Source organism: Bemisia tabaci, chromosome 3, assembly GCF_918797505.1.
Source record: "Bemisia tabaci chromosome 3, PGI_BMITA_v3".
Taxonomy (NCBI): Eukaryota; Metazoa; Arthropoda; class Insecta; order Hemiptera; family Aleyrodidae; genus Bemisia; species Bemisia tabaci.
In genome coordinates, this window is record NC_092795.1 from 37,064,171 (window position 1) to 37,091,684 (window position 27,514).

The window sequence follows — 27,514 nt, forward strand, 5'->3', positions numbered from 1 at the left end:
ATAACACCTCGGGAAAATGTTTTAACTGTGAACTTTTACACTTTTTGTTTTACACTTTAACATATTTTCTTCGCAAATATTGAAATGAGCAAATTTTGGTCACTTAGGATTATTGATTCACAAACCAAGCAAATGATGTTTTCCTCTATGTTTTACTTAAATTATTTTCATTTTTCTTTCATGTTTGCAATAAATCATAATTTTCTCGAGGGACTTTTTTGGAAATCAAGGGCCTTCCTGAGTGGAAAGTCGAGAGAAGTTGATTATTCCGATGACATCTCGGATAGAAGCTGTATCCACACAATGGATCCAGGGCCGGATTAAGGGGGTGGCCACATGGGCCGCGGCCCATGGCGGCAAATCTACATGGGGCGGCAAATTTTGCAAATTTTTTAAATGTAGGTAGTAAAAAAAATCGGATTTAGAAAAAAAAATTACAAACGAGAAAAGGCGACCAAATCCCTCATTTCCTGAGAGTATCGTAATTTCTACTTTTGTCGTCTTTCAGTGATACAAGAGACAGCACCTTTAATTAGTCGAGTTGAGAGAGAAACCAAACATGCAATTTGGCCTGGAACGGCGCGACTTACTTAGAGAGAAACGATGACGAGGACTTGAGATGAAAAGGAGAAGCCCACGGCGCGGCGGTCGGCATATAACACATATTAGCGCCTACAAGACTGCACGAATACTTCACACATTGCATCAAACACAGTGCGGTCATTGCGGATAGCGTGAAACGGATAGTGCCTACAAGAATGCATGAATACCTCACGCATTGCGGCAAACACAGTGCGATCAGCGTGAGACGCATAGCGCCTACAAGACTGCGTGAATACTTCACGCATTGCGTCAAACACAGTGCGGTCTGCGAGGCGCGGCGGCGGAAGTTAAAATCATTAATCCACATTTATGTTGGTTCTTTCATAATTTTTTCGTTCATTTCCTATGAATGGAAGGCCTTGTCCACACAGAGATAGGTTTACGAAACCTAGCTTTCGCGCAAAGTTCCGTGAACTTTTTTTAGTAGTGTTGACAGGGCTTTCCCAAAAAATGTGTTCAACACCAGTAAAGGCGTCTTATGCACCTCTCCCCCGCTGGCACGTTCATTTGATGGTTTTCATTGATGTTTCAAAACGAATGAGAAGGGGGCGGCAAAATACAGGCGGCCCATGGGCGGCAAGTAGGAAAATCCGTCCCCGATGGATCTTGGATTCAACCGTTTCCAAAGATATTAATTTCATTTCGTTTGTATCAGAAAGTTAAATCAGCGCCTAAATTATTGAAACACCAATCGCTTGAGTTTTTAAAAACAAGGCACAATTGGGTTGGGTTCACGATGGTGCCGTCAGTTTCATTCATAAGGCTATCATCCTTGTAACTGTTCCATCTGTGGCTTACTTTTTCTAGATTTTTATATCGTACCTCTCTGAAATTTAAGACTTTTGTGAGTATAAAAGAGACCGGCATAAATTTAGTAATAAATGCAGTTGCTGAAGGATACTTCGATCAGGTAGTCGAAACGGGGGGGGGGGGGGGGGCGGAGGCTGCGTCCTAAAATTCAAAATGTTGAAAACATTCAATTTGTGTTTCCGGCTTATATATTTTTTATACTTTAATCACCCGGAACAAAGCTCAGATAATTCTAGGAATATATCTGTCTTCTAGGTGTTGTTGCGAACTGCTCCTCGTGGGTGGAATGACAGTGCCCCCTCTCACCACGGTCACCAGTATGGAGGACATTTCTATGTATTTGAACAACGGTGACTTATTTGAATGGCTTGAGACGCGTGTTCTGAGTCTTAGAACAGATAACATCGTTGCCAATCAAACCATCGCCTCTTATATATATTTTTTTTCCTACGCTTTTACTGTTGAATACCTTGATTGTGGCTCATCCCATACCTCTCATGCGCTTGTCTCTTAAATCCTCCTTCCTGAAAAAATGTACAACATTTTACATTTCAAAAACATCGATAAAAAAACAAAAAAAAAATCTTTAAAGGAAGTATAAGGAAGATAGGAAACATACACATAGGAACAAGGAAAAAGATAGACCGGTCAAAACTAAACTAATCAAAACCGCGTATATCGATATTTTCCGGCGGCAATAGAGATTCAAAACAATTCAAGGATTATAGATTAAGAGTGGTGGTGCATTTTTTTGTTATTTTTATTGTTTGTTTTCTTTTTAAATCTAACAATCAGAGCCTGAAAAAGGGAAGAGAGGAGGGTGGAAAAGTATGTAACTTTTTTGAAATTTCTTAATGAATAAGTTGTTGAAGTTTCTGGCGATGATGATCTTGCCTAGAACATCAATGTTCTATGATTATTAAAGAAGGTAATTTTTTCATACTTTTAACTAAATGGATATAGACGGTGTTAAAAAAATGTTACTCCTAAACTGAAGAATTAGCACCAAGAGGTTTTTTTTTAAAAAAAAAGAAATAAAGTAAAAAAATATGTAAGTAAAAAAAATAAGAATTAAACAAAGAATCTCCGAAAAAGTATTAATATGTCGATAATTAAGCTTTTCTCCATTTACTATCCGTTCTTTTCCCCCTAAAGTTATTCTCTGAAACCAAAATATTTCACTAAAAACTGCAATAATCTGTTCCTGAATCAGCACACTTCTAGTTAAATACTCAAATTTGTATTGGTCTGCCTTGAAATAATTACTTATTGAGAAGTGTCCAGCGAAAAAGAGTGAAGCAAAAAGGATTTATTGACCATCCGTTATCTGTCGAGGAACATTCATTTTTTCAGCCCCAAAAGTTACATGGGTAAATTCAAATCATAAACAAATCTTTTCATTATATTCTACAGCTCAGCTCACTGTCTGACTGTAAGACACTTATAGCCTCTCAAGATGACTCTCTTTCTCATAATTGTCTTTAAATTTCTGCTCTTTTCCGTGATAAGAAACTGTTCTGGATGCACATGCATTCGAGACGGGTGGCAGGTAACTTTAATTTAAAGCTCACAACTTTAAATAACGCTAACTTGTGAGACGCAGCACACGAGAACAAATCATCGGTGTTCACATGGCCCACTCCAGCAAAAGCTTACTATTTCTGAACGAATTACATACGATCATTGAAAAAAACATTGTCACTGCATGATTTTTACAAGAACTTTTGCAAGGCAGCGAAACTTACAAGGAGGAAACCTGCAGAGGAAAGGGATGTGAGTTTTTTATGGTCTAATTGGGTCTTAATGGAAAAGCAATTATGTTGCTCATGGCCTCATTACATTAAAACCCCTCCATTTAATTTTTGAGGCGTTTACGACTTGGCACCGGTGCCACTGGTCACAAAGTGGTACCGAATTCGAGCGCAGAGGGAAGTAGGTCGCACCAAAGCAAAGCGACTCAAAGCGCAAGGCGACCATCTCCACCGATGCTCAATCTCAACAAAAGTTCCTTTTCTTCATTATCATCGCCACAGTCATCGAACACGATCCGGCAACAAAATGACAAGCAACAGCCAACAACGAACTGCCGACTCCAACGTAGACGGATGTGCTCCTCTCGCCTCGCAGTAATTTCATTCATTTTCCCGCCTTGGATCCCTCCTTTGTCGCCAAATTTTTTGCTAAACCTGAAAATTTCGATTAAATCTTAAAGAACACTGGAAAAAAACCACATTGGATCTAGAGTCCAGACTCTTGAAAACATTGAAAAGAAAAAATACTCTTGATTCAATCGGATTTTTGCTTGAATCAAATAACGAAATCCGCTTAAATTAAGAGGCTTGGTTCTTGATTTCAGCTAGATTCTGATTGAATCAAGAGTACTTTTTCTTGTCGATGTTTTAAAGAGTCTGGACTCGAGATCCAATGTGTTTTTTTCCAGTGAATTATAGTAATACATAGTTGATGAAATTATGAAAATTTGGAGACTACATTTTTGCATTACGCGGTGTGTATTTCCACTCTGTTACGACAAAAATAGCTTTTGGTTCGAATTTTTGCGTAAATTCAAGTTCATGCAGTAACAGGGATATGAAAACGACCGTATACAGGTAAGGTATCCCTTTTTTGGACTGAATTATTCAGGAATGAACCAAATCACCTTTTGAAAAATAAATGAAAATAAGTCAGAACAAAAAACGAGTAAGCATAATGAGTGAGGAGTAGTTCTGAGCTATATTAGCCGTAAATATCTTCATATGAAACTAAGCTGCGAATTTCATCTTTAAGCGCCGTATTCGTTGTCACTGCTGAAACTTTACGGTCATTGTAATCCATGCGAATCACACAGGTCAAGAGGGTCTTAGCGTCTAATGAAAGAATATGAACACAATCGCAACATAGAGTCTAATAGATGAATCGCACCTTAAACTTGTGATAGGTCCTTGTTTTAACTCACTTCCCTTCTGTTGAACTCTGTTCACTCATGACCAGCACAGTCAACCTCAACATTTGCGTACGTAATCTGCACTGAATTGATGCTTGTTTGAAGTGGTAACACTTCAGAACCCACTATACTGGCGTTACGAACACTGAATTCTCTTGATGGGATCAACATTTTTCATCATTTAACAATATCTGAAAAGATCGCTCTACAATTCTGCCGTGCTGAAGGAAAACATCGTACGAGCTTTCAAAGGTTGCAAGACTTGCTCCACTAAAAATCAAATTTGCTGGACAATTTTTGAATATTTTTTCCCGAATTTTTCAGATAGTTTTGTTCCTCAAATTGATCTAAAATATCTGAAAATTTCACGGATACATAACAATTCATAACTTTCCTCAAAAAACATGTGTTATCCGAAGAAATTTGGCGATTCTCGGCTGCTCATACGGCTTTCTTCCTTAGCACGGCTGAATTGGACTTTGAAAAATGAGAACTCCCTATTCAAGTTTTAAAAAAAAAACCCAAAATCCAAAACATAACCTGCTTATCATAAATTTAAAAGACACATGAACATTCTGAATGGGACTGGGTGTTGGCTCTTGAGAACTTTACGGCTCGGAAGACATCCGTTAATTAGCAAGACCTGGAATTCAAGATACAACTGGAATTCATGATGCATGTAAACCTGCAGACACGTCCGCGTCCAGTGTCATCAGAGACTTAAACGCCGAGACAGGAAAAATGGATAGGCTCACAAATCATCTGACTTTGCCTCACCTACCATTTTCTAATAATCACGCTGTATTTTCTTCAGAATTATAATTCTCTACATTGCGATTCATCAGATCTAGTTGCATTAAAATATTTAAAAATAATAATAACTCAGTACTGTGGATTTGCCCATTACATTACGGCAATGGACGCGCAATCATTTTCATCTCCACATTCTTGATTAAAGTGGGGAATTCTCCATCATTTTCTTGTACAATTTTTAGCGGCTCTGGTGCTTGCACTAGAGCTGCTATTCCGGACGGTCCCAGCTGGGGAGTATCAATGCAGCATGTTACATTGTAGAGACCGCGCGTTGGTTGATGGGAATCGGCGCCATTTTCGGCTATGTTCCTTGTCATGACTTTATTTTATTGCATACTGTTTTATTGTTAGTCAATGCTATGTTGTGTATTGTATTTTTGGAATCATGGTGATACAGTCAACAATTCAAAACTTGTTTGTGCTTTTATCTCGTGATGGAAAAAATGTACTTTACGTTCAAAATTTGAAAATTTGAATTTTAAAGTTTTCGCGGTTAAGGAAGCTTTAACCACTGGGTTGGAGCTTCCTAGTCATTTACTCGATATCAGCTGATAGCAAACAAAGGTTACCAGGGAAACCGTAAACGTCTAACAACTATCGTGGCCATTGGGGCGATTATTGAAATGATATCGACTTTATGTCGCCGCTTACGACAGGACATAGCCCTATCTTAACTGTGTAATATATCGCAATTCGATATTGTTTTGATTTTTAAAAGGAGCAATTCATTCATACAGTTCCGATTAGTTTTGGCGAACGGGCCCTTAGCCTGCTTAGTACGTATAATCCCAAAACGCAGGAAAATAGATTGTAGGAAAATATTTGCATCGGAAAATCGTAACAATTTTCCCCTAGATGTCTTCCATTCCGGGTACATATTTATTGAAAACGGCGACTTTTTCAACAGTCCTATTTTTATCTACAACATCTAAGTGGCCCTTCATAATCATTTAATTTTGGCCCCTGGCCAGAAAAAGGTTCGGAAATTGCAGTGATTTTGCCGAAAATGCTGAAGTAAGTAAATTTGGGCATTTTTTTTCCTTCTTCAAACTCTGTGGAGAAGCACTTCTCCTCCAGTACATCTATTTTTTTACTTATCTCTCGCAAGGTACATTTACAGAAGGTGTGTTCCAGTATTAACAGTTCAGATTCGTTGTTTTTTTATTATAACGCTTATTTCGGAAAGCAATTATTACATTGTTCAATTCTACTGACTTTCAACACTCGATTATACTCCCGGCAAATTCTGCAGCAGCGTTTCAAATGTTGACTCTAATGCTTCCAACAGCCATCCGATGTCTAAGAGTTTATTCCTAGATTTAGGGATTTTCCGGAATTTCCAGGGATTTAGGGATTTTTCAGGAAATCTAGGGATTTTTTTTTGATGAGGTAAAGTTACCAAAAATCAACTTTTTAACCTCAATTCTAGCTTCGACAATCGAAAACATTTTTTCATCTATATTTTGTAGGCCTTTTTGGCAACACTATTTTCCCCGCAAATAAGCCGGAAATTAAAACGATTGCGTCCTTCGATGTACTTGACATTCAACTGCATTCAACCTGTTAATAATAAGAAATCAACTAATATTCTTTCATTTTATTGGTCTGGATTAGCACTGCTTTCAGAGAGCGCCAAAATTCAAACGAGCCAATCAGATTTAAATATTGCAAATCGCTACATCGAATGACATCATGATTCTTCATAAAAAAATGGCGCTTTTTGCAAAATCTAGGGATTTTTTAAGTATATTTGAGCAAATCTGGGGATTTAGGGATTTTTAGCGAAATCTAGGCATTTTTTTTCTTCCCCGCTAGGGATTTAATATCGGAAGACTGGCTTCCAGTATCGTAGCGTTGATCGTCGCTGATGTCGAAATGGAACCTAATGCCGGACTTACTGTAACACCTCCATTCCTCAATTCCGGTGAGGAATACGTCTCTACCCTTAACTCAATATAAATATACAAATTGATAAGTGAGTGCTTTAGTCTCCTGAAAACAGAATTGCGAAACTTAAAATTGGAGAAAAATGATGAGTAAATGAAAAAATGGAACCAATTGATGGGATATGTCGCATGCCATTCTGACACAAAATATGGCGTCTATCGAATCACCTTAACTAAATAAAATAACCAAATTTTCAACTCTCAAACTATCAACTATCAACTATCAAAATTCAAACTATCAAAATTTCCAACAATGACAAAAATGATTGTAATATACCTATAATGTAATGAAATATACACGCTCTAATCATTTAATTTGTATTACCTTTATGTTATGTACCTACATATTATACTATTTTTATAATAAATTTTGCCAACATGCTTTTCAATTCAGTCTACAACATTTCATTCCGACGTGGCAATAATGATTTATAATGCCCCTAAACATTAAAATGAATTACAATAGTAATGCCGCATTATAATGTCGTATTATACATCGCAACGATTCATGTCCTACTGATTATTGATTATTGTAAGATGAATTCTGTTTTCTCTGATTGTATGTTTCATACGTGCGAAGCAAGTACGGGTCACTAGAAACGTGGTTCGTACGGGTGGCTGATGAAATTGATCTTCGAATACCTTTTGATGAGCTAGGGAAATGGAACCATCTGCATCTCATGGACAATAAATAGTTGCCGTAATTAAGGTCATCCCGTGATTAAGGTGCCGTGATTTAAGTCATAAATTCTTCATCTAATTCTTGATTCATCTCCAAAATGTCTGCTAAAGCTTTCATGCGCTTCTCCTTGTATGCATGAATGAGCAAATTGGGTATCGAACAAGCGGACACTTTTTGAAAATTTAGATGATTCTGGACAATATCGTACAGAAGTCCACGAGCTGCAGATAGAACCATTACCTCTAGCTCATCAAAAGTTATTCGAAGATCATTCAACAACCTCTTTGACAAGTTGCAAAAACTTTTCGTTAACAATAGTGTCACACGGTACTAGGAATATTTACTATTTAACGAACCTTATATTTCCCTGACTCAGTCCTAAATTATAGAAGTATGCGTTACTTTTCCAGCAATCCAAAAAAACAATTATACAAAAAACCAATACCTACACTTTCAGATATAAAAATGCAAATTTTTTGCAGCCTCGCTAAACGACTTATCAACCAGAGATTTTTTAGGAAGCGGACCTCCAAAGAGCTTTCAAAATTAAAAGTATACAACAAGTGATAATGCCATGTATTCGCCATATCAAAGCCCAATACACATTTATACACCGGCTACGTAAATCTGCTAAGTTACAAAACATGAATCGACAGTTGTCGGATTGTACATCAATGACAAAATGTGTCTAGGCCCTCATTCTTGACTACAACTACTGCCCCCAGAGCCGCTCTCCGACGCCAATGCGTTGGAGCTTCCTTGTGCTCTGACGCAACTCTGATGCGAGTTCCGAGTTTTTGAAAATTCGCGCGGAAATTCATAATTTTGCAGCTTGACAGGTTGCCGAGAACAGAAAAACATAAAAAAAAATTAAGGAACCTATATTTTACTCTCATAAGAATTTTTTGAATGTTTATTTATCATTTAAAACCTTTCATAAGCAATTTTGTTAAATCTTGGAGGATAAAACTGATATTCATGAAAGAATCTTCATTCAATAACAATTTCAGAGGAGAAACATTACCACTTTAGCCAACGTAACATAAACATATCTCCATCTCCGACTGACGTGGAACCAAGTCCGCAGTCGGCTCACGAATTATTTCGGTACTTCGAAGTTTGAATGGTCCTATCAAGCTTTTGGCACATTTCTAGTGATCCTTTATAATCACTCGTTATAATTTTTCGGCAGTGCAATGGTTTAAATTCCAATCTTGGGCGTTTCAGTGAGTTTTACATGCCCAGCCCGGTTCCAGCATTTTGAGGTTATAGTGGTGTTTTGTTTATATGCTATTTGACGTGGTATGAATTTTCAGATTTAATCTCTATTTAAGTGTTCATTTTCATCCTATCGCTCTCAGCTTCGGCATTTTCTCTGACGAAAATCAGGAGCGAAAATTCACTCGCTCGAGAGATTTTTCTCCTCAAGAGAGCAGCGTAGCAATCAGTTAAGTTGAGGGTTGATACCAATTAGGCACCTGCCCTGTGAAGCCAATCTCTCACCGATCCATCCTTATGAAGCTAAATACAAGAAAAATTAGTCCAAAGACAGTTGAATATATTGAAGGATCAGCCAAAAAACAGCACCTAACAGCTTTTCTAATGTTGTCTGTTGATTGACGGATGGTGTTGACAAGTCAAGGGAGGAGTAGGATACCACCTGTAGTTGCTGCAAAGCAGATTAGTCTAGAATGAGGTGTAGTCTTGCTCCCTAACAGATGTTGATTAGCACAGAGAAAAAAAAGGAGGTGTTTGCATCTTGAGGATTGTTTACCCCATAACGTAGGTCGGCACAGGTACACCAGCAAAATACGGAATTCGAAGTATGAAAAACAGATTATAACGTCAGAGTTTTTTTCTGAAATCCATTCATGTTATGATTTCAAACACTTTTTATAGAACGATTTTTTTCCGAAAACTACATGAAAATCAATGATAGAACTCGCCCGCACCGACCTACGTCATCAAAAAAATCCAAGATGCCCGAAATGCAAACACCTTTTTTTCTCTCTATGTTTGATCAGTAAAACAGGTGAATTAGAAGAGGAGACTGAGGGTCCTTCTGGATGTAACTATCGAGTTTCAATCAATGATGAAATGATCACATGAATGGCTGGAAATCTACAATCTCAATTTTGTTTATTTTGAGACAGTGATGGCTCTCAGTTGCTTGTTGAGCCATCAAAAAGGTTGATGGGTTTTTCAAGTGTTAAAGAGCCACCTATATCGACGGTGTGAGTCAGCGGTCAATTAATTCAGTTTGCGACGTCACAGACTTCCTATCATACTTTATTTTTTCAAAGGAAAACTACTCCACGGCAATTCTTAAAAACTGCCATGATTTTTCTTCTCTGTGCAAAAAAAATTCTGCATAAATTTTAAGGAATGATGTCAATGTGTTCTCTTGTAAAAAAATAACATAGAGGCGGAGCTTTTCAGACACAGCAAACGAGTTATGTGATTGCTGACTCACTCCGTCAATATCCTTTTCCGGTGTATACTTTTGGACTTGAAAATGTTTAGGCAAATGATTCTTCGCTTTACCTTTTGCCTTATTTTCTCCTGGAATTCAATATCAATTAATTTTTTCATTTCCTTGCAGTGAATAAACCAATCATGGCAAATAGCGTTGAACAGCCGTGCTACACCTTGATCAGTCTTCCATCAGACTCAGAGTTTCCCAATGAAATGCAACTAAAGTCAGATCTTGGTTAGTATACAGTGATGCTTCCAAAAGCTGTTTTTTTATTTCATTGAATGGTTTGTTTACATCATGAACTCGAAGGTTACAAAGTTTTAATACTATTTTTAAGTCAATGCGGACTGTGTGAAATGGAAAGTGATGAGAAATACTGTAGAAAAATTTACCCTCCATATAAGTTCCTTACTTATCTCAATGTTCTGAATATCCTTTAATTTTGTAGTTACAGTATATTTTTATATTTTTTTTACCTGAAATTCTGTTTTTCCCATGTTTATTTTTCTCTGAAGGAGATTCATCCTGGTTTCTGGCGTGGTCGAGCCAGTCAACAATATACTGCATTGATTAAGTAAATAATCCTGGCAGATTTTGAATTTTTTGCCCAAGAAGAGATGATAGCCCCTGTATATGAACTAAAAACATTATTCTCAACCAAAAAATTGGCAAAATGCCGAGAAATGAAAGAGGATTCTTTTTGGGTAAAAATCTTTTATTCAATATGAAGTCAAAATTGAATGGGAAGTATTTTTCAAAATTTTTCAACCGATATAAGCAGAAGCTGTATCTTTGCAAATTAGAAGCCAGCGGATATACTCAATGCCAATCGACGATATCATACAGCAGCTGTAAATGAATCATATTTTTTCGTGTTTGATTTTCCATATTCTAACATGGCTTTTTTTTTCTCTCTCCTATCTCTTTGAATTGGTAGCTATTTTGGTATCTATTTTCAGTATATAATTTTGCCCATAAAATTGTGAAATAAAATAACTTTTTGTCCACTTTTGTTGAATGAAAAGTTTGACCGTCTGAACTGGGATTTAAAATTTGCATTATTTACCCTAAATTAAATTCCTTATTTGTATTTAAATTTGATATTTTGAATGAATATGTTCTCTTCTCTAGAAAAGGGAGACTTGCGAACAAAGATCGAAGCCCTGAAGAAAGTTATCTACATGATAGCAAATGGAGAAAGAATCCCAGGACTTCTGATGGTTATTATCCGCTTTGTTCTTCCTCTTGAAGACCATACAATGAAGAAGCTACTTCACATTTTTTGGGAGATAGTTCCAAAAACATTGCCTGATGGCAAATTGTTGCAAGAGATGATATTGGTTTGCGACGCATATCGTAAGGTTTGTATTTTTCTCTTTAGTTAAATTTTTAAATGCTACCTTAAATGAGTCAACTCTTTTCATCCGCAGGTTGTTGACAGTGAGACCACAGAAAAGCATTTCTGGATTTGAAACATCAAACACATTTGATGATTTGACAGACACAGATTTGAAACATCCCACTATACTTTACTTGTCTATATATTTAATGGAAAACTTCTCAAAATTATTTCCTTGAAATTTCTGTGATTTTTTCTTTTGTGTGTGACGAATATTTTATAAAAATTTCAATCAAATTTCAATCATTTTTCCCCTTCAAAAAAATAAAGTAGGAGCAGAGATTTTGAAGTTACTACATTCATGGTGCATGTTTCTGCAGTTTCTTTATCGTTGTGCAGTGGTATCTTAGCTAAATAGATGAAAAGAGTTAACTCATTCAAAATGAGGTATTATTCATGGTTACATGATTTACTTTGCAATTTCATCTCACCTGTCCTTTTCCAATTTATTCATAGCTTTTTCTAAAACGGTATTTTACTTATTACAATTGTTTTCTCTGAAACTGTCTCCTCAACTAACAAAATTACTTTATAGTATAATTTTGACAAATCAGGCCCGCTTGAGCTTGGTCACTTAAATTGTGCCACATCGGCAGTTGTTGGCCATTAAATTTTCTGGAGTGGCAAATTATTTTTTTAATTTCCATGTGACTTTTTATAGTTATTGAATAATTTCAATCTTTTCTGAAGAATGAATTTTATAAGTTGTTGAATACTTACAAAAATGAGGAAAATAATCGTCCTGTTTAAAATTGAATATCTTGACATTCATCCGTGATATATTTTCTAAACATTTTGCAGGATTTACAACATCCAAATGAATTTGTCAGAGGGTCAACGCTACGATTTTTGTGTAAGATGAAGGAGCCAGAATTACTGGAACCTCTTATGCCAGCAATCAGAACGTGCCTTGAGCATAGGCACTCTTATGTTCGTCGCAATGCAGTTTTAGCCATTTTTACAATTTACCGGTGAGTTTAACATCATTTTGCAGCATTCCTTATGTTCTGTTGTATCTTGTATTGATAAAAGTTCAAAGTGAGATTATCTAAAGCCGTATCTCTTTATTTTGTGCTCTTGATCGATTTTTAAAAGTAAATTTTACTGCTTTTTTTAAGTGAAGTGGCAGTGAAAATTTAATTTTTCAGAAAGTTGAGCTGACAATGAGTGATGAAGTACTAATTTGACTTTTTCACAACTGTAATTTTTATTTTAAAAAATTCCTCATCACTTTTGAGGTGGGGAAGTACATCCTAAGTAATTTGGAGAGAAGAATGAGTGACTAAAAGGTGAAACTCACAAAATTTGAAAAAAACGCAAGGAGTTAAAAAACATCTGTGAAGGGACCATTTAAACAAAAAATGACAGTATTAGTACTATAGCTTATGAACAAAGAGGGTTATACAAAATCGGCGATTTTACCCCCCTCTTGGATTTTGCCCGGAGTTGGATATGTTGTTCCCTATCACAAGACACGCCTTTTTCCGGCGTTGGCAAGTTCACCCGAAATTTTTCCCGCGCGCTACAGCGTTGCCAAGTTGAAAACAGGCAAATTCCGTAAGTGGCGTTAAAATTGAGCTATGAAGTTGCGGTTTTAACGAAAATTCTCTAAAAATTACGTACTTTTAGGAAATGACCATCAATTTAATGTCGCATTAATTTTAACATGCATTGTTGCCAATTTTTCGATTTTTTAATTCGACTAATTTTACAAATCCGCAAATACCCAAAAAAGCTATCTTCAAATTTGAATAAAAAGTTGTCTAATCGATAGTTCGTTTGATTTCGCATCCATCGATATATTATAGCTCGCTAGAAAACTTTTGGTTCGCGAGATATCATCATTTTTGTAAACAGCTTTATGGAGCGACGACGCTTTTTGAGTCCGGGCGGATAGAAATTTTAGCCTCCAAAAACACAGGTCAGCATTAATTCCATGGTTTCCTGTGTAATTTTTGGCGTTGAATCCGAATTTGACCATTTCATAACAAAATTGTCACCAAGAAGTTGCCAAATTGGGCAAAAATGGCTTAAAATCGGCCTTTTTGGCGGATTATAGCCAGTGACTTGCCAGGAGTTGATCAGACGACAAAATTGGTTATTTCCACAGTTAAAACTCGTTGAACTTTCTACAAGCTGAGTCAAATTCTTCCTGCTCACGGCAAAATTAAACGCGCGACAAGCAGCAAACTGAAAAAAAGACACCAAAATCGGCGCTTTTTGCGGTTTTTGTCCTAAGTTTCTTGTTTTCCGACTGAATGAACATTTCTTAGGAAATTCTGAATTACACAGAGTGTAACGACAAACTATTGTATTGTTACATACATAGATAGGAGCTGCTTTAACAGTGGTCCCGCGCCCCGCAACGCCTAACTGCCATAGTTCCTTGTCCTCCCACAGGTCCTCAGTAATTTGGAGCGCCTTTGTTCCTTTTTAAGCCCCTTATTGCCCTTTCCTAGGCGGCTTCTTCACTTTGGTATTGTTACTTTTTTCTATTAAACTCCATTTTGTCAGAATTATAAAATAAAACTGTATACTGAATATAGGGCGATGAATAATAACTGTCAAATACCGCCAAAATTCAACGATTCTACGTAATTTTGGCAATTTTGCAATGCGTCTTGTCTTGTTTTAATGAAGTCATTCTGAGGAGTACATTTTATTCATTAATTTTTAGCAGAAAGTTTTCCATTATTGTTTCAAAATGTGATTTATTGACTTGATTCGACAAAACTCACTGTTTTATGAATTTTTCCTCTCTGGAATAAAAATCCTAGTAATTAGTTTATATCTGTCGCAGGCAATTAGCAATCGCCGGCAATTTGCAAGCAGTTCACATGTTGTTTCGATACTTAACTCGCAATAATGCGAATCGACATGGTATGATTTTTAAGGATTATGGTCTTCAAAAGCATCAACTCGCCTTGGAGCGCCTTCATTTTTTGTGATGCTCTACGTTTTGTCTCGAAGTTAGTTTAGTTGCCTGTCCGATCTCAACCCAACTAATGTCAAAGAGTTCACTACACGCTCTTCTGAGAGTTCCTATTTCTACTATTTTTACGGTGGGAAAAGTGTTTACTCACATTGAAGGCAACATAATCAGCGCTTTAATTTTATTATTTTGTTTTTGAATTTTATGCTTTTCTACTTTTATTTATCACTGGCTTTCAAATTGCCGGCGATTACTAATTGCCTGCGACATATCTAAGTTGAAAATTAAATTATTCTGCAAAAGTTTATTATTTTGCACGAGAGATACATTTAAATAATTTAAAAATAAGAAGTGAACAAAGAATATAGGACAAATATCGAAAAAACCAGCGAAAATTCAAGTATTTTGTTTAAGCTTGGCAACATCATACGTTCGATTTTATTTTATTGTTCATTTTTATTAAATTCTGCTCATGTTGTTCATTAGTTTAGTCTAGAAACATTCTCTTAATCGGAAAACAAGAAACTTAGGACAAAAACCGCAAAAAGCGCCGATTTTGGTGTCTTTTTTTCAGTTTGCTGCTTGTCGCGCGTTTAATTTTGCCGTGAGCAGGAAGAATTTGACTCAGCTTGTAGAAAGTTCAACGAGTTTTAACTGTGGAAATAACCAATTTTGTCGTCTGATCAACTCCTGGCAAGTCACTGGCTATAATCCGCCAAAAAGGCCGATTTTAAGCCATTTTTGCCCAATTTGGCAACTTCTTGGTGACAATTTTGTTATGAAATGGTCAAATTCGGATTCAACGCCAAAAATTACACAGGAAACCATGGAATTAATGCTGACCTGTGTTTTTGGAGGCTAAAATTTCTATCCGCCCGGACTCAAAAAGCGTCGTCGCTCCATAAAGCTGTTTACAAAAATGATGATATCTCGCGAACCAAAAGTTTCCCAGCGAGCTATAATATATCGATGGATGCGAAATCAAACGAACTATCGATTAGACAACTTTTTATTCAAATTTGAAGATAGCTTTTTTGGGTATTTGCGGATTTGTAAAATTAGTCGAATTAAAAAATCGAAAAATTGGCAACAATGCATGTTAAAATTAATGCGACATTAAATTGATGGTCATTTCCTAAAAGTACGTAATTTTTAGAGAATTTTTGTTAAAACCGCAACTTCATAGCTCAATTTTAACGCCACTTACGGAATTTGCCTGTTTTCAACTTGGCAACGCTGTAGCGCGCGGGAAAAATTTCGGGTGAACTTGCCAACGCCGGAAAAAGGCGTGTCTTGTGATAGGGAACAACATATCCAACTCCGGGCAAAATCCAAGAGGGGGGTAAAATCGCCGATTTTGTATAACCCTCTTTGTTTCTGACTTACCAACATCAGCGCATATTGAGTAGAGATTTTTCCATTATTAATTGAAGTGCATATAGGTTAGAAGGTTAAGTTTTAAGGTCTCTTTCTTTCATGTTAGGAACTGCGGTAATTTGTCTCTGGAGGGGAGGGGGGGTCTCAGAATTGAAATGGTTAGTACCATGGAAATGACAGAAAAAAAGGTTCTTTGCATCATCAGATCAGAATTTAAGATTACATATTATGCATGTATTATATGATTTACAGGTTGAATGATTTGCCCTCTTTGTTATCTTTCTCCTTTCCAGGAATTTTGAGTTTTTGATTCCGGATGCTCCAGAGTTAATTGCTAATTTTCTTGAAAGTGAGCAAGACATGTCATGCAAACGCAATGCTTTTCTCATGCTTCTCCATGCTGATCAGGAACGTGCTCTTACTTTTTTGGCATCTAGACTTGATCAAGTTTCCTCTTTTGGTGACATTCTTCAACTTGTCATCGTTGAATTAATCTACAAAGTAAGTTAGTGCCAACAATTTTTTTTTTTTTTTTGGTCAAAGGAAATTACTTATTCGATAGATAACAAGAGATTTTACAGTAAGAGTGCCAACAAAATTCGATGCTCATGTATGTACGTACAGCCTTTCAATGTTATGCTTGTTTCCGAAATAATGAAAATAATTTAAATTTTGATGAAAGAGGCACTTTTCGGATAAAATAAACGTAGGATGAACATTCTCTCTCGTACCAGCATCTGACAGTGCACCCAAATAAAATTCCTACTAATTTTTGAACTGGAGTCAAAACACAGTTCGAACCACAACTAGGTAGAGAAAATGTTTCTGAGACTTTTTGTGGAATAATATCATACCTTGTAGACTAAAAGATAAATTAATTTAATTAGCTTGTTAGGTCTATGCACTTGACACCATTGCCAATATGTTAGAATAATTAGAGGTGATTTTTGTATGATGTGTAATAGATTAATGACAAGGACTATTGAAACATTCTTCCCTCATTTTAATTGGACCCATTATGCCCATCACTCAGTTCTCAAAAATTATTTTTCAAATACCTGTCTAAACTGTCTTTTCTACCTAATCTGATACATGCTTTTCATTTTACATCATGTAAATGATGAATTATCCATTTTGTCCTAATTGCATATTTTTTTCCTCTGCAGGTTTGTCATGCAAATCCTGGCGAAAGGTCTCGTTTTATACGATGCATTTACAATCTTCTGAATTCAACCAGTCCTGCTGTACGCTATGAAGCTGCTGGAACATTAGTAACTCTCTCGAGCGCGCCAACAGCAATCAAAGTTTGTGTTTTATTTTATTTGTTTTTCCTCAAGAGCAGTATATCTGTTACTATGAACGTCAATGAAAAAATAGTGAGTTTTGAGGGTAGAAAAATTAAAAAAAAAAAAATTCAGCTGCGAGAGTAGAAATATTCTTAGAGAGTAGAGCTGCAGATTCGACTGGTCAAATCAGTTGCCATGGCAAAAATGAGCGGAGCCTGCAGATGCTCAGGAGTTTGGAGGAACATACTTGCACAGTCAAAAGAGAAACAACAGATTTATTTTTTCGTTGATTTTTGTGAAGGAGAGTAGTCCAAGTATTGACAGTCATCGTTAGCCTGTCAAATGCTTAGCTTGCTTACTTGAACAGCATTCATGTTTTCTCTCATGTTAAAAATATTAAATTTTTACTTTAAAAAATGGGGCTATGGGGATATGGTTTTTTTATGTTGAATTGAATCAAATACTTATTTTGAAAAAGTTTCGAATTCAAATCAAGTCGCATATTTTTACCTAAGTATTTTTTTCTCAGTCAAAATAAAAATCAGATGTGCAGGACCACAGCTAGTATTTTTTATATTCTTCTATATTCCTCTGTCCTTCATCATATTTTTTCTAAGATAATTCTGATCTGCTTCTAGGCTGCAGCATCATGCTACATAGAGTTAATTGTCAAAGAAAGTGACAATAATGTAAAACTGATTGTACTTGACCGGTTGATTGTCTTGAAGGAGCACCCTGCTCATGAGCGTGTTCTGCAAGATCTTGTCATGGACATCTTGCGCGTTTTGGCCAGCCCTGACCTTGAAGTACGCAAAAAGACACTGAATTTGGGTAAGTTTAAAGCCTGAGGAACCTATCTATTTGATAAGTAGATTTTACTTAATTCAAATTAAGTCGTAAAAAAAATGAGTTTGGAGTATTTTCACGTCCAAGCCCTGCAGCAAATGAAAAACTGAATGGCAGAAAGCTTTAGCAAAGGCCTTTGGGCAGGGTCATGTAGTTTTTTACCTTCAAACATTTGGCCCATAACATTCAATCTATAAACTGTTGATCTACATGACTTTGTTCTTATACGCAATTACACCTACATGCTGCTTGACCTACTAGAGCTTTTCCCAACATGCAAATTAACCCTTTAGTAGTTAAAAAAAAAAAAAAAAAAAAAAAAAAAAAAAAAAAAAAAAAAAAAAAAAATTATTGGAAACTTATTCATATCATTCCAAGTTTTTAGCCATGGGTGGTCCAAGTCCAGAGATCAAACTTTCAGAGTAACTTGTAGCTTTAAGATATATTTTCTCCCTTTTTGTAATTGGGCTTCATTTTGCAATGAGAAACTTACAATTCTGGCTCATTTTAGAAACAACATTTAAGCCATATTTTTCCTTGTGTAGATAGGTGCTTTTACAGGTAAGCTAGAAATTGTAGCTCCTTATTGCAAAATGAAGTCCAATTATGTTTTACTATTGTGTGTTTTGCCCATGTAAACTGTTAAATCAAGAAGTAAATTATTATCTAGAAACTGAAACAAATTTGGATGTAATGTTAATTTCAGTAAATATGATTGTCTTTCTTGTTTTTATCAGCAATGGATTTAGTATCATCAAGAAACATTGAAGAGATGGTGCTTGTCTTAAAAAAAGAGGTTGCCAAAACACATAATGTTATTGAACATGAGGACACGGGAAAATATCGACAGCTACTTGTGCGGACCCTCCATACATGTTGCATAAAGGTATGTGTAGCTTAATTTTTAGCGTCTGGAACTGTCTTTGTGTTCCAATTTAAAACTTCTGTTTCAAATAATACTACATTTAAACGTTTAAATACAAAAATAATTTAACAAACTAACAAAACTACTGTATAGAAAAAAATCATCAAAATCTTAACTATTGAATACAGGTCTTCTTTAACCCTTAATAGCATGAATTAATTTTGGATGTTTAATTCTAGGGGACACTAATCTATCTTGTGGCTTGCATAAAAGATACGGAGTACCAATTTGTTTTCAAAATTTAAAATTCTTAGGAATTAGTTATTCAAAAAAAGAACATTAATGAAAATTTTCAAAATGATGCTACAGAGGAAAGTTTTAATCTTTAAAAACCCCCAAAAATACGTTGTTACGAAACGCTATGCCAAAGAGGGTGCTTAAGAGGGGGGGGGGGGGGTTATGATTTTTAATTTTATTTGGGCAATGTTTTTCTTTTTTATCAATTGTATTACTCATTTTTTCACCTCTAAAATTTGGATATTCAAATTTTAGCTTGTAATTATCACTTCTATTGTTTTTAGTTCCCGGATGTTGCTGCAACAGTCATTCCTGTCTTGGTCGAGTTCCTTTCTGACACAAATGAATTAGCTGCCACAGATGTTTTAGTTTTTATTCGTGAGGCTATTCATAAATTTGACAATCTGAGACCCCTCATAATTGAGGTAAGTTAAATCAGTTTTATGTCAGTGATAAATTTGTTACAAATTTTGAAAATATTAAGTAGCAAGTACGTGGTTTAACATAACATCCACTTTCACCGAGTATCAGCTTACATTGTTCTGCTAAAGAAAGTAGTGCTTTCATCTCTACTTCTGCAAAAACCAGCAGTTCTCAACTTATGGTTTGCAAGCTGATGAGTGGTAGTCTGCAAAAGCTCCCCAATTTTTTTTTTTTTTTTTTTTTTTTAGTTAAAAAGGGGCAACCAAGGTAGAGCACTCATATATGAAAAAAATTGTCAACTTGGCCTTCAGTACAAAATTTGGTATTTTTTTTATTCTAGCGTCTCCTTGACACATTTTCAACCATCAAGTCCGAAAGAGTTCACCGAGCCTCATTATGGGTCCTTGGAGAGTACACGAACAGCCCAGATGATATTCAATCAGTAATGGCTCAAATCAACAAGGCATTAGGTGAAGTAAGTATCTCTTTTCTTCATTATTCGCATTTTCACCTCCTCAGTATTTTCTTTTTAAAAAAGGTCCCCCCTCCATTCACATAGAATACCCAAAAAATCTTAAATGGAAGCATATTATTTATCATAGCTTTGCTTTTCTTAAACAGTAGAAAATGTGTTTCAGGTTCCAATCGTAGAAGATGAAACTCGCAGAGCAGCAGGTGAAAAAGGTGAAGAAGTCGAACATTCCAAAATTACTAGCAGTGGCACCTCCACCCCTAAACTTGTCACCTCTGATGGCACTTATGCAACTCAGTCTGCTTTTAACACAACAACGTAAGTTTTGCATTGTATCTTCATTTACAATATTATGCTTTAACATCGAAATATCGATCTTGAGCTCACATGAAATGAATATAAAAAGTGCGTCAATAAATTTGAAAGGTATCTTAATTGAATCATGAATTAAATGTGCAAAACTGTATATTTCATCTCTATGTCTAAACTGTCGCATCAGAAAAACCACAAACTTAATTCAGAGAAAAGTGTCTTATTTCCAGTAAAATTTGTATTTTAAATACAGCATCAATATCTTACCTCATTCAAATAAATATTTTCACCTTCACCAGGTAAGCTGTTAACTTGCTTCAGCTATTGTCACACATCTGTGCACAATTTTGCACCTCTGGTTGTATGCAAATTACCTTCTATTTGGCAGTCATAAGTTTTCATGTTCTATGTAAAAATAAATATTAGTAATACAGAATAAGTCCTTAGAAGCACTGTTTCAATCACAGTTAATTTTTTGTCTGTTATAGAAATACAAAAAAAGAAGAACGCCCACCACTTCGCCAATACTTCATGGATGGAAACTTTTTCATCGGAGCATCTCTCGGAACAACTCTGACCAAGCTAGCATTGAGATATATTGAGCTGGTACAAGATAAAGTGAAACAGAATAAATTTTTGTCAGAAGCTATGCTTATCATTGCTTCAATTTTGCATCTTGGAAAGTCGGGTAGGTTTCCAATCCTTTACTTCAATTCAACTATTAGTAGCTAAGCCTTGATTATAGATGGTGTTACTGTACTCAGCAATTTACAAACTTACTATTTAATGCGCGACAGGCTGGCTATCTGGATACAAAATTTTGGGTGTAACTTTTTAAAATTGATGAAGCAGATTGGGAAGCTGTGTCTTTCACTAATCCTGTACTGGTATGGAGAAAGTTAAGAATTGGGGAAGACGCAAACCGCGGTGAAAATGTGTACAAAATTTGGGTTGTAGTATTTTTCCAGCTTCAGAAGAACATATTAATGAAACATTTTAGTAGAATAAATGCCCAAGAGTACAAAATGCACTCATATTTGGTGGGCTCATTAACCTAAAGATCTTATCTTTCTGTAAAGTTATGTAACTGTCAATTGGACCGCGTTTAACAGAAAGGAACCAAGCCACATCAGCTATTTTTGAAATTGGAAAAAATTCACTGAAATTTGCACGAAAATTTGCACAGCTGTTTTCATGTAAAAAATTAAATCGCCCGATTAAATTTGGCGATAGTTGACGTGGCTTGGTTCCTTTCTGTTTAATGCGGTCCAATCGTCATTCTATTTATGGATTGAAACATTGAATTAAATCATTCTCCATCATTTCGTAGGCTTGCCCACCAAAGCGATTACTAATGATGATGCTGACAGGCTCTTGGTGAGTCTCCGAGTGCTGTCAGAAAAAGCCCCACCTATCGTTGGAATTTACACCAAAAACTGCCGGCAAGCCTTAGCATCCATGCTTGTCGCCAAAGCAGAGGAAGAAGCTTCAACGCAAAAGGTATGATACAATTCTAACAAATCTTAACCTCTAATAAGTATTTCAATGTATCAAGAGCCTTCACAGGCTTAGGCACGTCTCTTTCTCTCTGTCTTTAACACTAAGTGGGACTCGCAAACTCGACAACTACCTTTCAGCTACCACTTCATAACAGTGAGTAATATCTCCATCACTTTCTGCATTGATGATAGAACCGAAAGTATCCATGCAGTACCAAGATAGATTTTCTAGTAAAAAGAAGTTGGAAAACAAAGAGGCTACTAAATGAACCAAGCCTGATAGGGAGTAGATTCTTGAGTTCAGATACCATTTCATGTCGTGAAGATTCTCACAAGATCTCTAAAATGTGTTTTTAAAAAACTGCTATTTTTCGTCATTACTTTCAAGGAGAGATGAGATTTATTGCAAAAGTTATGTATTGGAAAACTGATGAGTAATAGTGACAATCACAGTAGGCAGTGGTTTCCCTTCCCCAGGCACCATGTGCCAAATACACCTAAAAATCAAACTTTGGTGCCTAAAATCGGGGGAGGGGGAGGCTGGGCCATCAAGACGTCAAAAAAGGTGACGCATTCTGTTGATTTTTTCTAATGGCTATTCAGAGCAGCAGTAAGGCTCTCAACACACTTGCTTTCTTGCAGCAAGGCGGCGCAGGCAGAGAACGAGAGCGTTTGCTAACGGGATGTAGACCTAGATCAAAACAGTGCAGCTTATGCCAAAAGTTTATTAGGCTCCTAAAAATCGAGCTTTTCAACTAAAGAGGCTCCCAAAAGCTTAGGGCGAAGGCAGTACACTAACAGTAGGTCACTTATCCAATTCCACTTCTTTGCAGCAAACTAGGGAAATTCTATGAATTTTCCAAAAGCCCATGAGACGTTTTTACTTTAATTTCTGTAAAATTAACTCTGACTTCTTTGTTCATTCATTTGACAAGGCCAAAGAGAAACCAGGAAACCAAGTCCAAACCGATGACCCCATCAACTTTATGCAATTGTCTACCACACGCGGTGGGGAATTTGGAGCCACTGAAAATGTTTTCGAGTTGAGCCTAACGCAAGCTGTAGCTGGCAACCTTAGTGGGTCTTCGCAAGATACACATTCGCCTCTATCTGCAAGCAAACTCAATAAGGTGACCCAGCTGACAGGATTCTCAGACCCTGTGTACTCGGAAGCTTATGTTCATGTCAATCAATATGATATTGTTTTGGACGTCTTGATCGTCAATCAGACCTGTAAGTGGTATTATAGATTACATTCAAATCCTGATTTTCTCTTTTGCATTCATGAATCATTAATGTATTTACTGCACCGCAGTTCAATTCTGTGTTGTTAGTTGGACTACAACAATGGCAAGTGACAGGCAAGTTGCCTTCAGTAGAAGGCAATCCATCTGCTGTTGGTGTGAATAACTTATTGCACCAAAATATTGCTCTCACTTACAATGTTTAGGTCACATTCTAGTTTTTTTTTCTTTTTCCAACTGACATTTTTTGATCGGACTCATAAACATACTTAAAATGATTGAGTGCTCTGCAGCAATTCGCCTGCCAATCGGAACTCTCTTGGTTTCATAACTTACCTTCAACCACTCTCAAGGAAGGAAAGTTTGTGTCCTGATTGATTTAGATTCGACCTAGCTCATTGAAGGATACTCGAAATCCTGAACTGATTCTTGCAACGCTTTTTGCTTTCAATGCAAAAATTGGGAATGCGGTCCAATTGCAGGCTTAACAGAACGTCAGACAAACTGTTGAGTTTTTCAATAAGTTTAGAACCTGAAAATCGTGATTATCACCTCTGCTTGTCACATTTGGCTTGTCTCTTCTCGCTATAATTTAATATATACTTGTTTTCTGTAATTGCAGCGGATACTCTACAGAACTGTACCTTAGAGCTTGCAACTTTGGGCGACTTGAAGTTGGTTGAGAAACCACAGCCTGTAGTCTTGGCCCCTCATGATTTTTGCAATATCAAGGCAAATGTGAAAGTAGCCTCCACTGAAAATGGCATTATTTTTGGAAATATAGGTATGTAAATATTTACAGCCAAATGCTTTTAAATCTAAAAATGTCGAAAAAACAATACAAAACAAAACAGGAATACACTATGTCCTATGGCAGCAAGGTATGGCAGTTGAAGAAACAGTCCCAGGATAATCTTAAGGCAACCAAGATGGACTTCTGGCATAAATCGGCCGTATTGTCAAGGATTTTGTTCAGAATGAAAAGTTTACGTGAAATTATGGGCGTCGAAAACAACGCAGTGCATGATATTTTCACGAAACAACTCGTCTGGTATGGGCATGTGCAAAGGATGCCAGATGACGGGTTGTCTACAAAGGTTCTGTATTGGGTCCCCCGTGGCAGAAAACGTAGAGGACGCCTTGCCAAATCTTGGATTCATGGAATAAGGCAGGAAATGAGGAGATGCTATTTGCTAGAGGAGCTCTGGCAGGATCGCTATCAGTGAAGGTTGGGTGTCGCAGAGCTCTTGAATGCACTGTAAGTAAGAGCGGCATGTTAGTAATAGTAGTTAATGCATTCCAAAGCAAAGTCATAATTTTTTGTCAAGGCTCATGAGTGCTTCATGAGGAACTAGGAGAAGAATTTGTTTTGTTTCCAAAAAAATATGAAGGAATAGGTGTAAATTAGAAAATTGAAAGAAATCTTGACAATAATTTGTATATTTATAATTGTTGATTTTTAAGTGAGTTATCATTATCGTTTTTTCTGTCTTTTTTGACGTCTTGCTTTTTTTTTCAGTATATGATGTCAGCGGTGCCTCCTCAGATAGAAACGTGGTTGTGCTGAACGATATTCACATAGATATCATGGACTACATTGTTCCAGCCTCCTGTAATGATATCGAGTTCCGAGTGATGTGGGCAGAATTTGAGTGGGAGAATAAAGTAAGTCAAAATTAATTGGATTCATGCTAACCAGGAACCGAATACTTAAAAGTGAAAGTCATGTAGAGTCTTGTTAAAGAATAATGTCAGCCGCTGGTGATTAATAGAATTCATATTTTTGGGCCAACGAAAAATGCCAGCATTTAACACGAGAATATAAAACTATGTACTAATACTCTAATTTTTATGCAAGTTTCAATCGTCCAACTCAATCACAGTTCTCCAGCTCAAGTTCGAATAGTAAAGTGATTTTGGATTCCCATCCAGAAATGAGTTGGAAGTAAATTTGAAGAGTGTCTGTTGTCAGTTGCTAATAATCATGCAATTATTTTTTGTCAAAGAGCACCTCTGTCATCATCATGTTAAAAGATTAGAAGACTTTTGGGTGCTTTAAATGGAAATTATAAGGAGGAAAGCTTTTTTCAAATTCATTTAGAAGGAATTGTAAAAACTGCTAGTGCCCCTTAAGGTTTCTTGGCGCAGGAAAAGAACCAGCTGCTTTGTTGGTTAATTTTTTCAGTCTTTCGTAGCTAAATATATTTCTAATTTGATTTTTCTCCTCCTTTTGTTTGATTTAAGATCTAATTCTTTGATGTATTTTTGCACGAAAATCTCTCAAGATATTCTCTAAAAATTTATTGTTTAAGTCTCATCTATCATTTGCTGTAGCGCAGATTATTTGTTCTGTAGACATTCATCTTCGTTAAACTTCAAACTAATAGAACAAATCAAAGTTGCCAGTGTTCTCAACTAACTGCTTTTCATTAAGTATGGAGCAGATAAGATTGCTATCGGTCTCAGAAAGATACACATAACCCTTAAGTAAAACATGAACACAATATTATTTTGGGCACTTATCCTGGAGGTACTTCTGGTTATAAGATATTGTCGAGTCAGGAAAATGATTTGAGTGGAATTGAGTTTTTTTAGGAGCATAAAACGAGTAGGAGAAATCTGTAAACCTCCAAGAAAATTTTTGGAAAAGTCATCTGTCAATTGCTCACTTGTTAATTAATTCTAGAAGGCTGTTTCCATAATTTTTCTTTGGATCTGCTGTCGCTAAAATATTTAATTTATTTTACATTTTTCTTCAGCTCTCAGTCAATACTAACCTGACAGATCTGCACGAGTATTTGCACCACCTTATAAAGAGCACTAATATGAAATGCCTAACCCCGGAGAAAGCATTGTCAGGGCAGTGCGGTTTCATGGCAGCCAACATGTATGCCCGCTCGATCTTCGGAGAAGACGCCCTAGCAAATCTCAGCATAGAGAAACCCTTCAACAAACCAGATGCACCTGTCACTGGTCACATTCGAATCCGTGCAAAAAGTCAGGTAAATTTATTGCAATGCTGTTTCAGTATGTTAAGAGGCGTCTAATACAAGACCAATTTTTGGTTGTACATACTTCATTTATTAACCTTTTAAATCCCTAACATGAAAATTCACGTTTTTTACTAAACTGCTGCTTGTCCAGCATATGGATGAAAATTTTCGACCCGCAACCTTCCACCATATGTTTTTGCTCCTGCGAGTACATGTTTGATCTAGTAATACAAATGCATTTTACCATCTGCAAGCATCTTTCAAGCGCACTACTTTTGGGCAAGGAAGCTGTTAAGCGCACTGTTTTATGTAGAAGCGCAATTGTAGCAAAACAGCAAATTATACATTGGGAAAGGCTAAGAACTTTCTGCACCCCTGGCATAAAGAGTTTTTAATACATACTGTAGCTCCTTTTTAGACTGATCTCTTAACTGGTACAGCGAAACAAATGTTTTTGAACAGGTTCTGGTACTAACATGTTTTGTCTATTTCTTCCTGTGGTACCTGTGAAACATGCAAAAAAACCAAACTTTGGTGATCGATTAAAAGATTCTGAAGCTAGGTTCAAAACAATTTTTAGACCTTTGCATGCTGTCATGGTCAATTTGCTATCAGCGAGCAGGTGTCAGTTCACTGTCAGTTAAGGCTTGTCGCTCTCACGAGCCTGACATGTCATCACAAGACCACCTAGGTGTCTAGCCCATGAATCTGACTTTGCATAGACAAAGTTAAAGAATATTTGTATTTTGTTGCACAAACTTTCTAATTTACAATCTCAGTAACCACTAAAAATTATTTTCATTTCGTCTCTGTTTAATTTTTTCAGGGTATGGCCTTAAGTCTTGGTGATAAGATCAACGCAACACAGAAAAGACCTGTCAAAGCTTGTTAACCCTCATAATCCTCACACTTTCATTGCATTTTTCACCGTCATCAATCAGAGTATTTTATTGTTTTCTTTTGTACATATTTATTAAATTTGTTAAGATTTTTATTAGTCAATTGAATTTTGTGTCTGCTGCCAGCTTTTAATTTATAGTGAAGAACATTTTGGGAGATTGCATGATGAATGAGTCTCTAAGATGTTAATCACACAAGAATTTTTAATGTCCAGTTTTGAAAGCAGGTGGTTAACTTTAAATGACTCAGTCAAATGTAACTATAATTGAGTATTGTTCATTGTCTTCTTCAATAAATTTATACATTATTATTGCCATTGTTGAATTCATCCCTTACCTTTTCTGTTTTATAGAACTAGGGAGTTGCTCCCGGTGACTGCTGGGCAGCCCAATATC

General features: G+C 36.2%; 1 protein-coding gene across 2 annotated transcripts; it reads left to right on the top strand.

The window, feature by feature from the left end:
• The first annotated feature begins 8,849 nt into the window (after nt 1–8,849).
• LOC109032923 (coatomer subunit beta) lies at nt 8,850–27,429 on the top strand. 2 transcript variants are annotated; one of them, XM_019045272.2, is made up of 18 exons: nt 8,850–9,063; nt 10,401–10,508; nt 11,406–11,635; nt 12,475–12,644; nt 16,276–16,483; nt 17,149–17,286; nt 17,907–18,099; nt 18,852–19,000; nt 19,561–19,701; nt 20,040–20,174; nt 20,338–20,489; nt 20,972–21,171; nt 21,814–21,983; nt 22,918–23,215; nt 23,849–24,010; nt 24,746–24,891; nt 25,986–26,228; nt 27,046–27,429. In XM_019045272.2, the coding sequence occupies exons 2-18, from the start codon at nt 10,415–10,417 to the stop codon at nt 27,109–27,111; spliced, it is 2,895 nt and encodes a 964-aa protein (XP_018900817.2). In that variant the 5' UTR covers nt 8,850–9,063; nt 10,401–10,414; the 3' UTR covers nt 27,112–27,429. The 2 variants fall into 2 exon arrangements, with proteins under 2 accessions (XP_018900817.2, XP_018900816.2); XM_019045271.2 differs by having other exon boundaries at nt 8,851–9,100.
• The last annotated feature ends 85 nt before the right edge of the window (nt 27,430–27,514 follow it).

Bases quoted from the DNA above. Each gene is read 5' to 3' on its own strand.
- LOC109032923 (XM_019045272.2), top strand. From the start codon at position 10,415: ATGGCAAATAGCGTTGAACAGCCGTGCTACACCTTGATCAGTCTTCCA. The intron at 12,645-16,275 runs GTGAGTTTAACA...TCTCCTTTCCAG, and splicing joins GCCATTTTTACAATTTACCG to GAATTTTGAGTTTTTGATTC. The intron at 23,216-23,848 runs GTAAGTGGTATT...CTGTAATTGCAG, and splicing joins CTTGATCGTCAATCAGACCT to CGGATACTCTACAGAACTGT.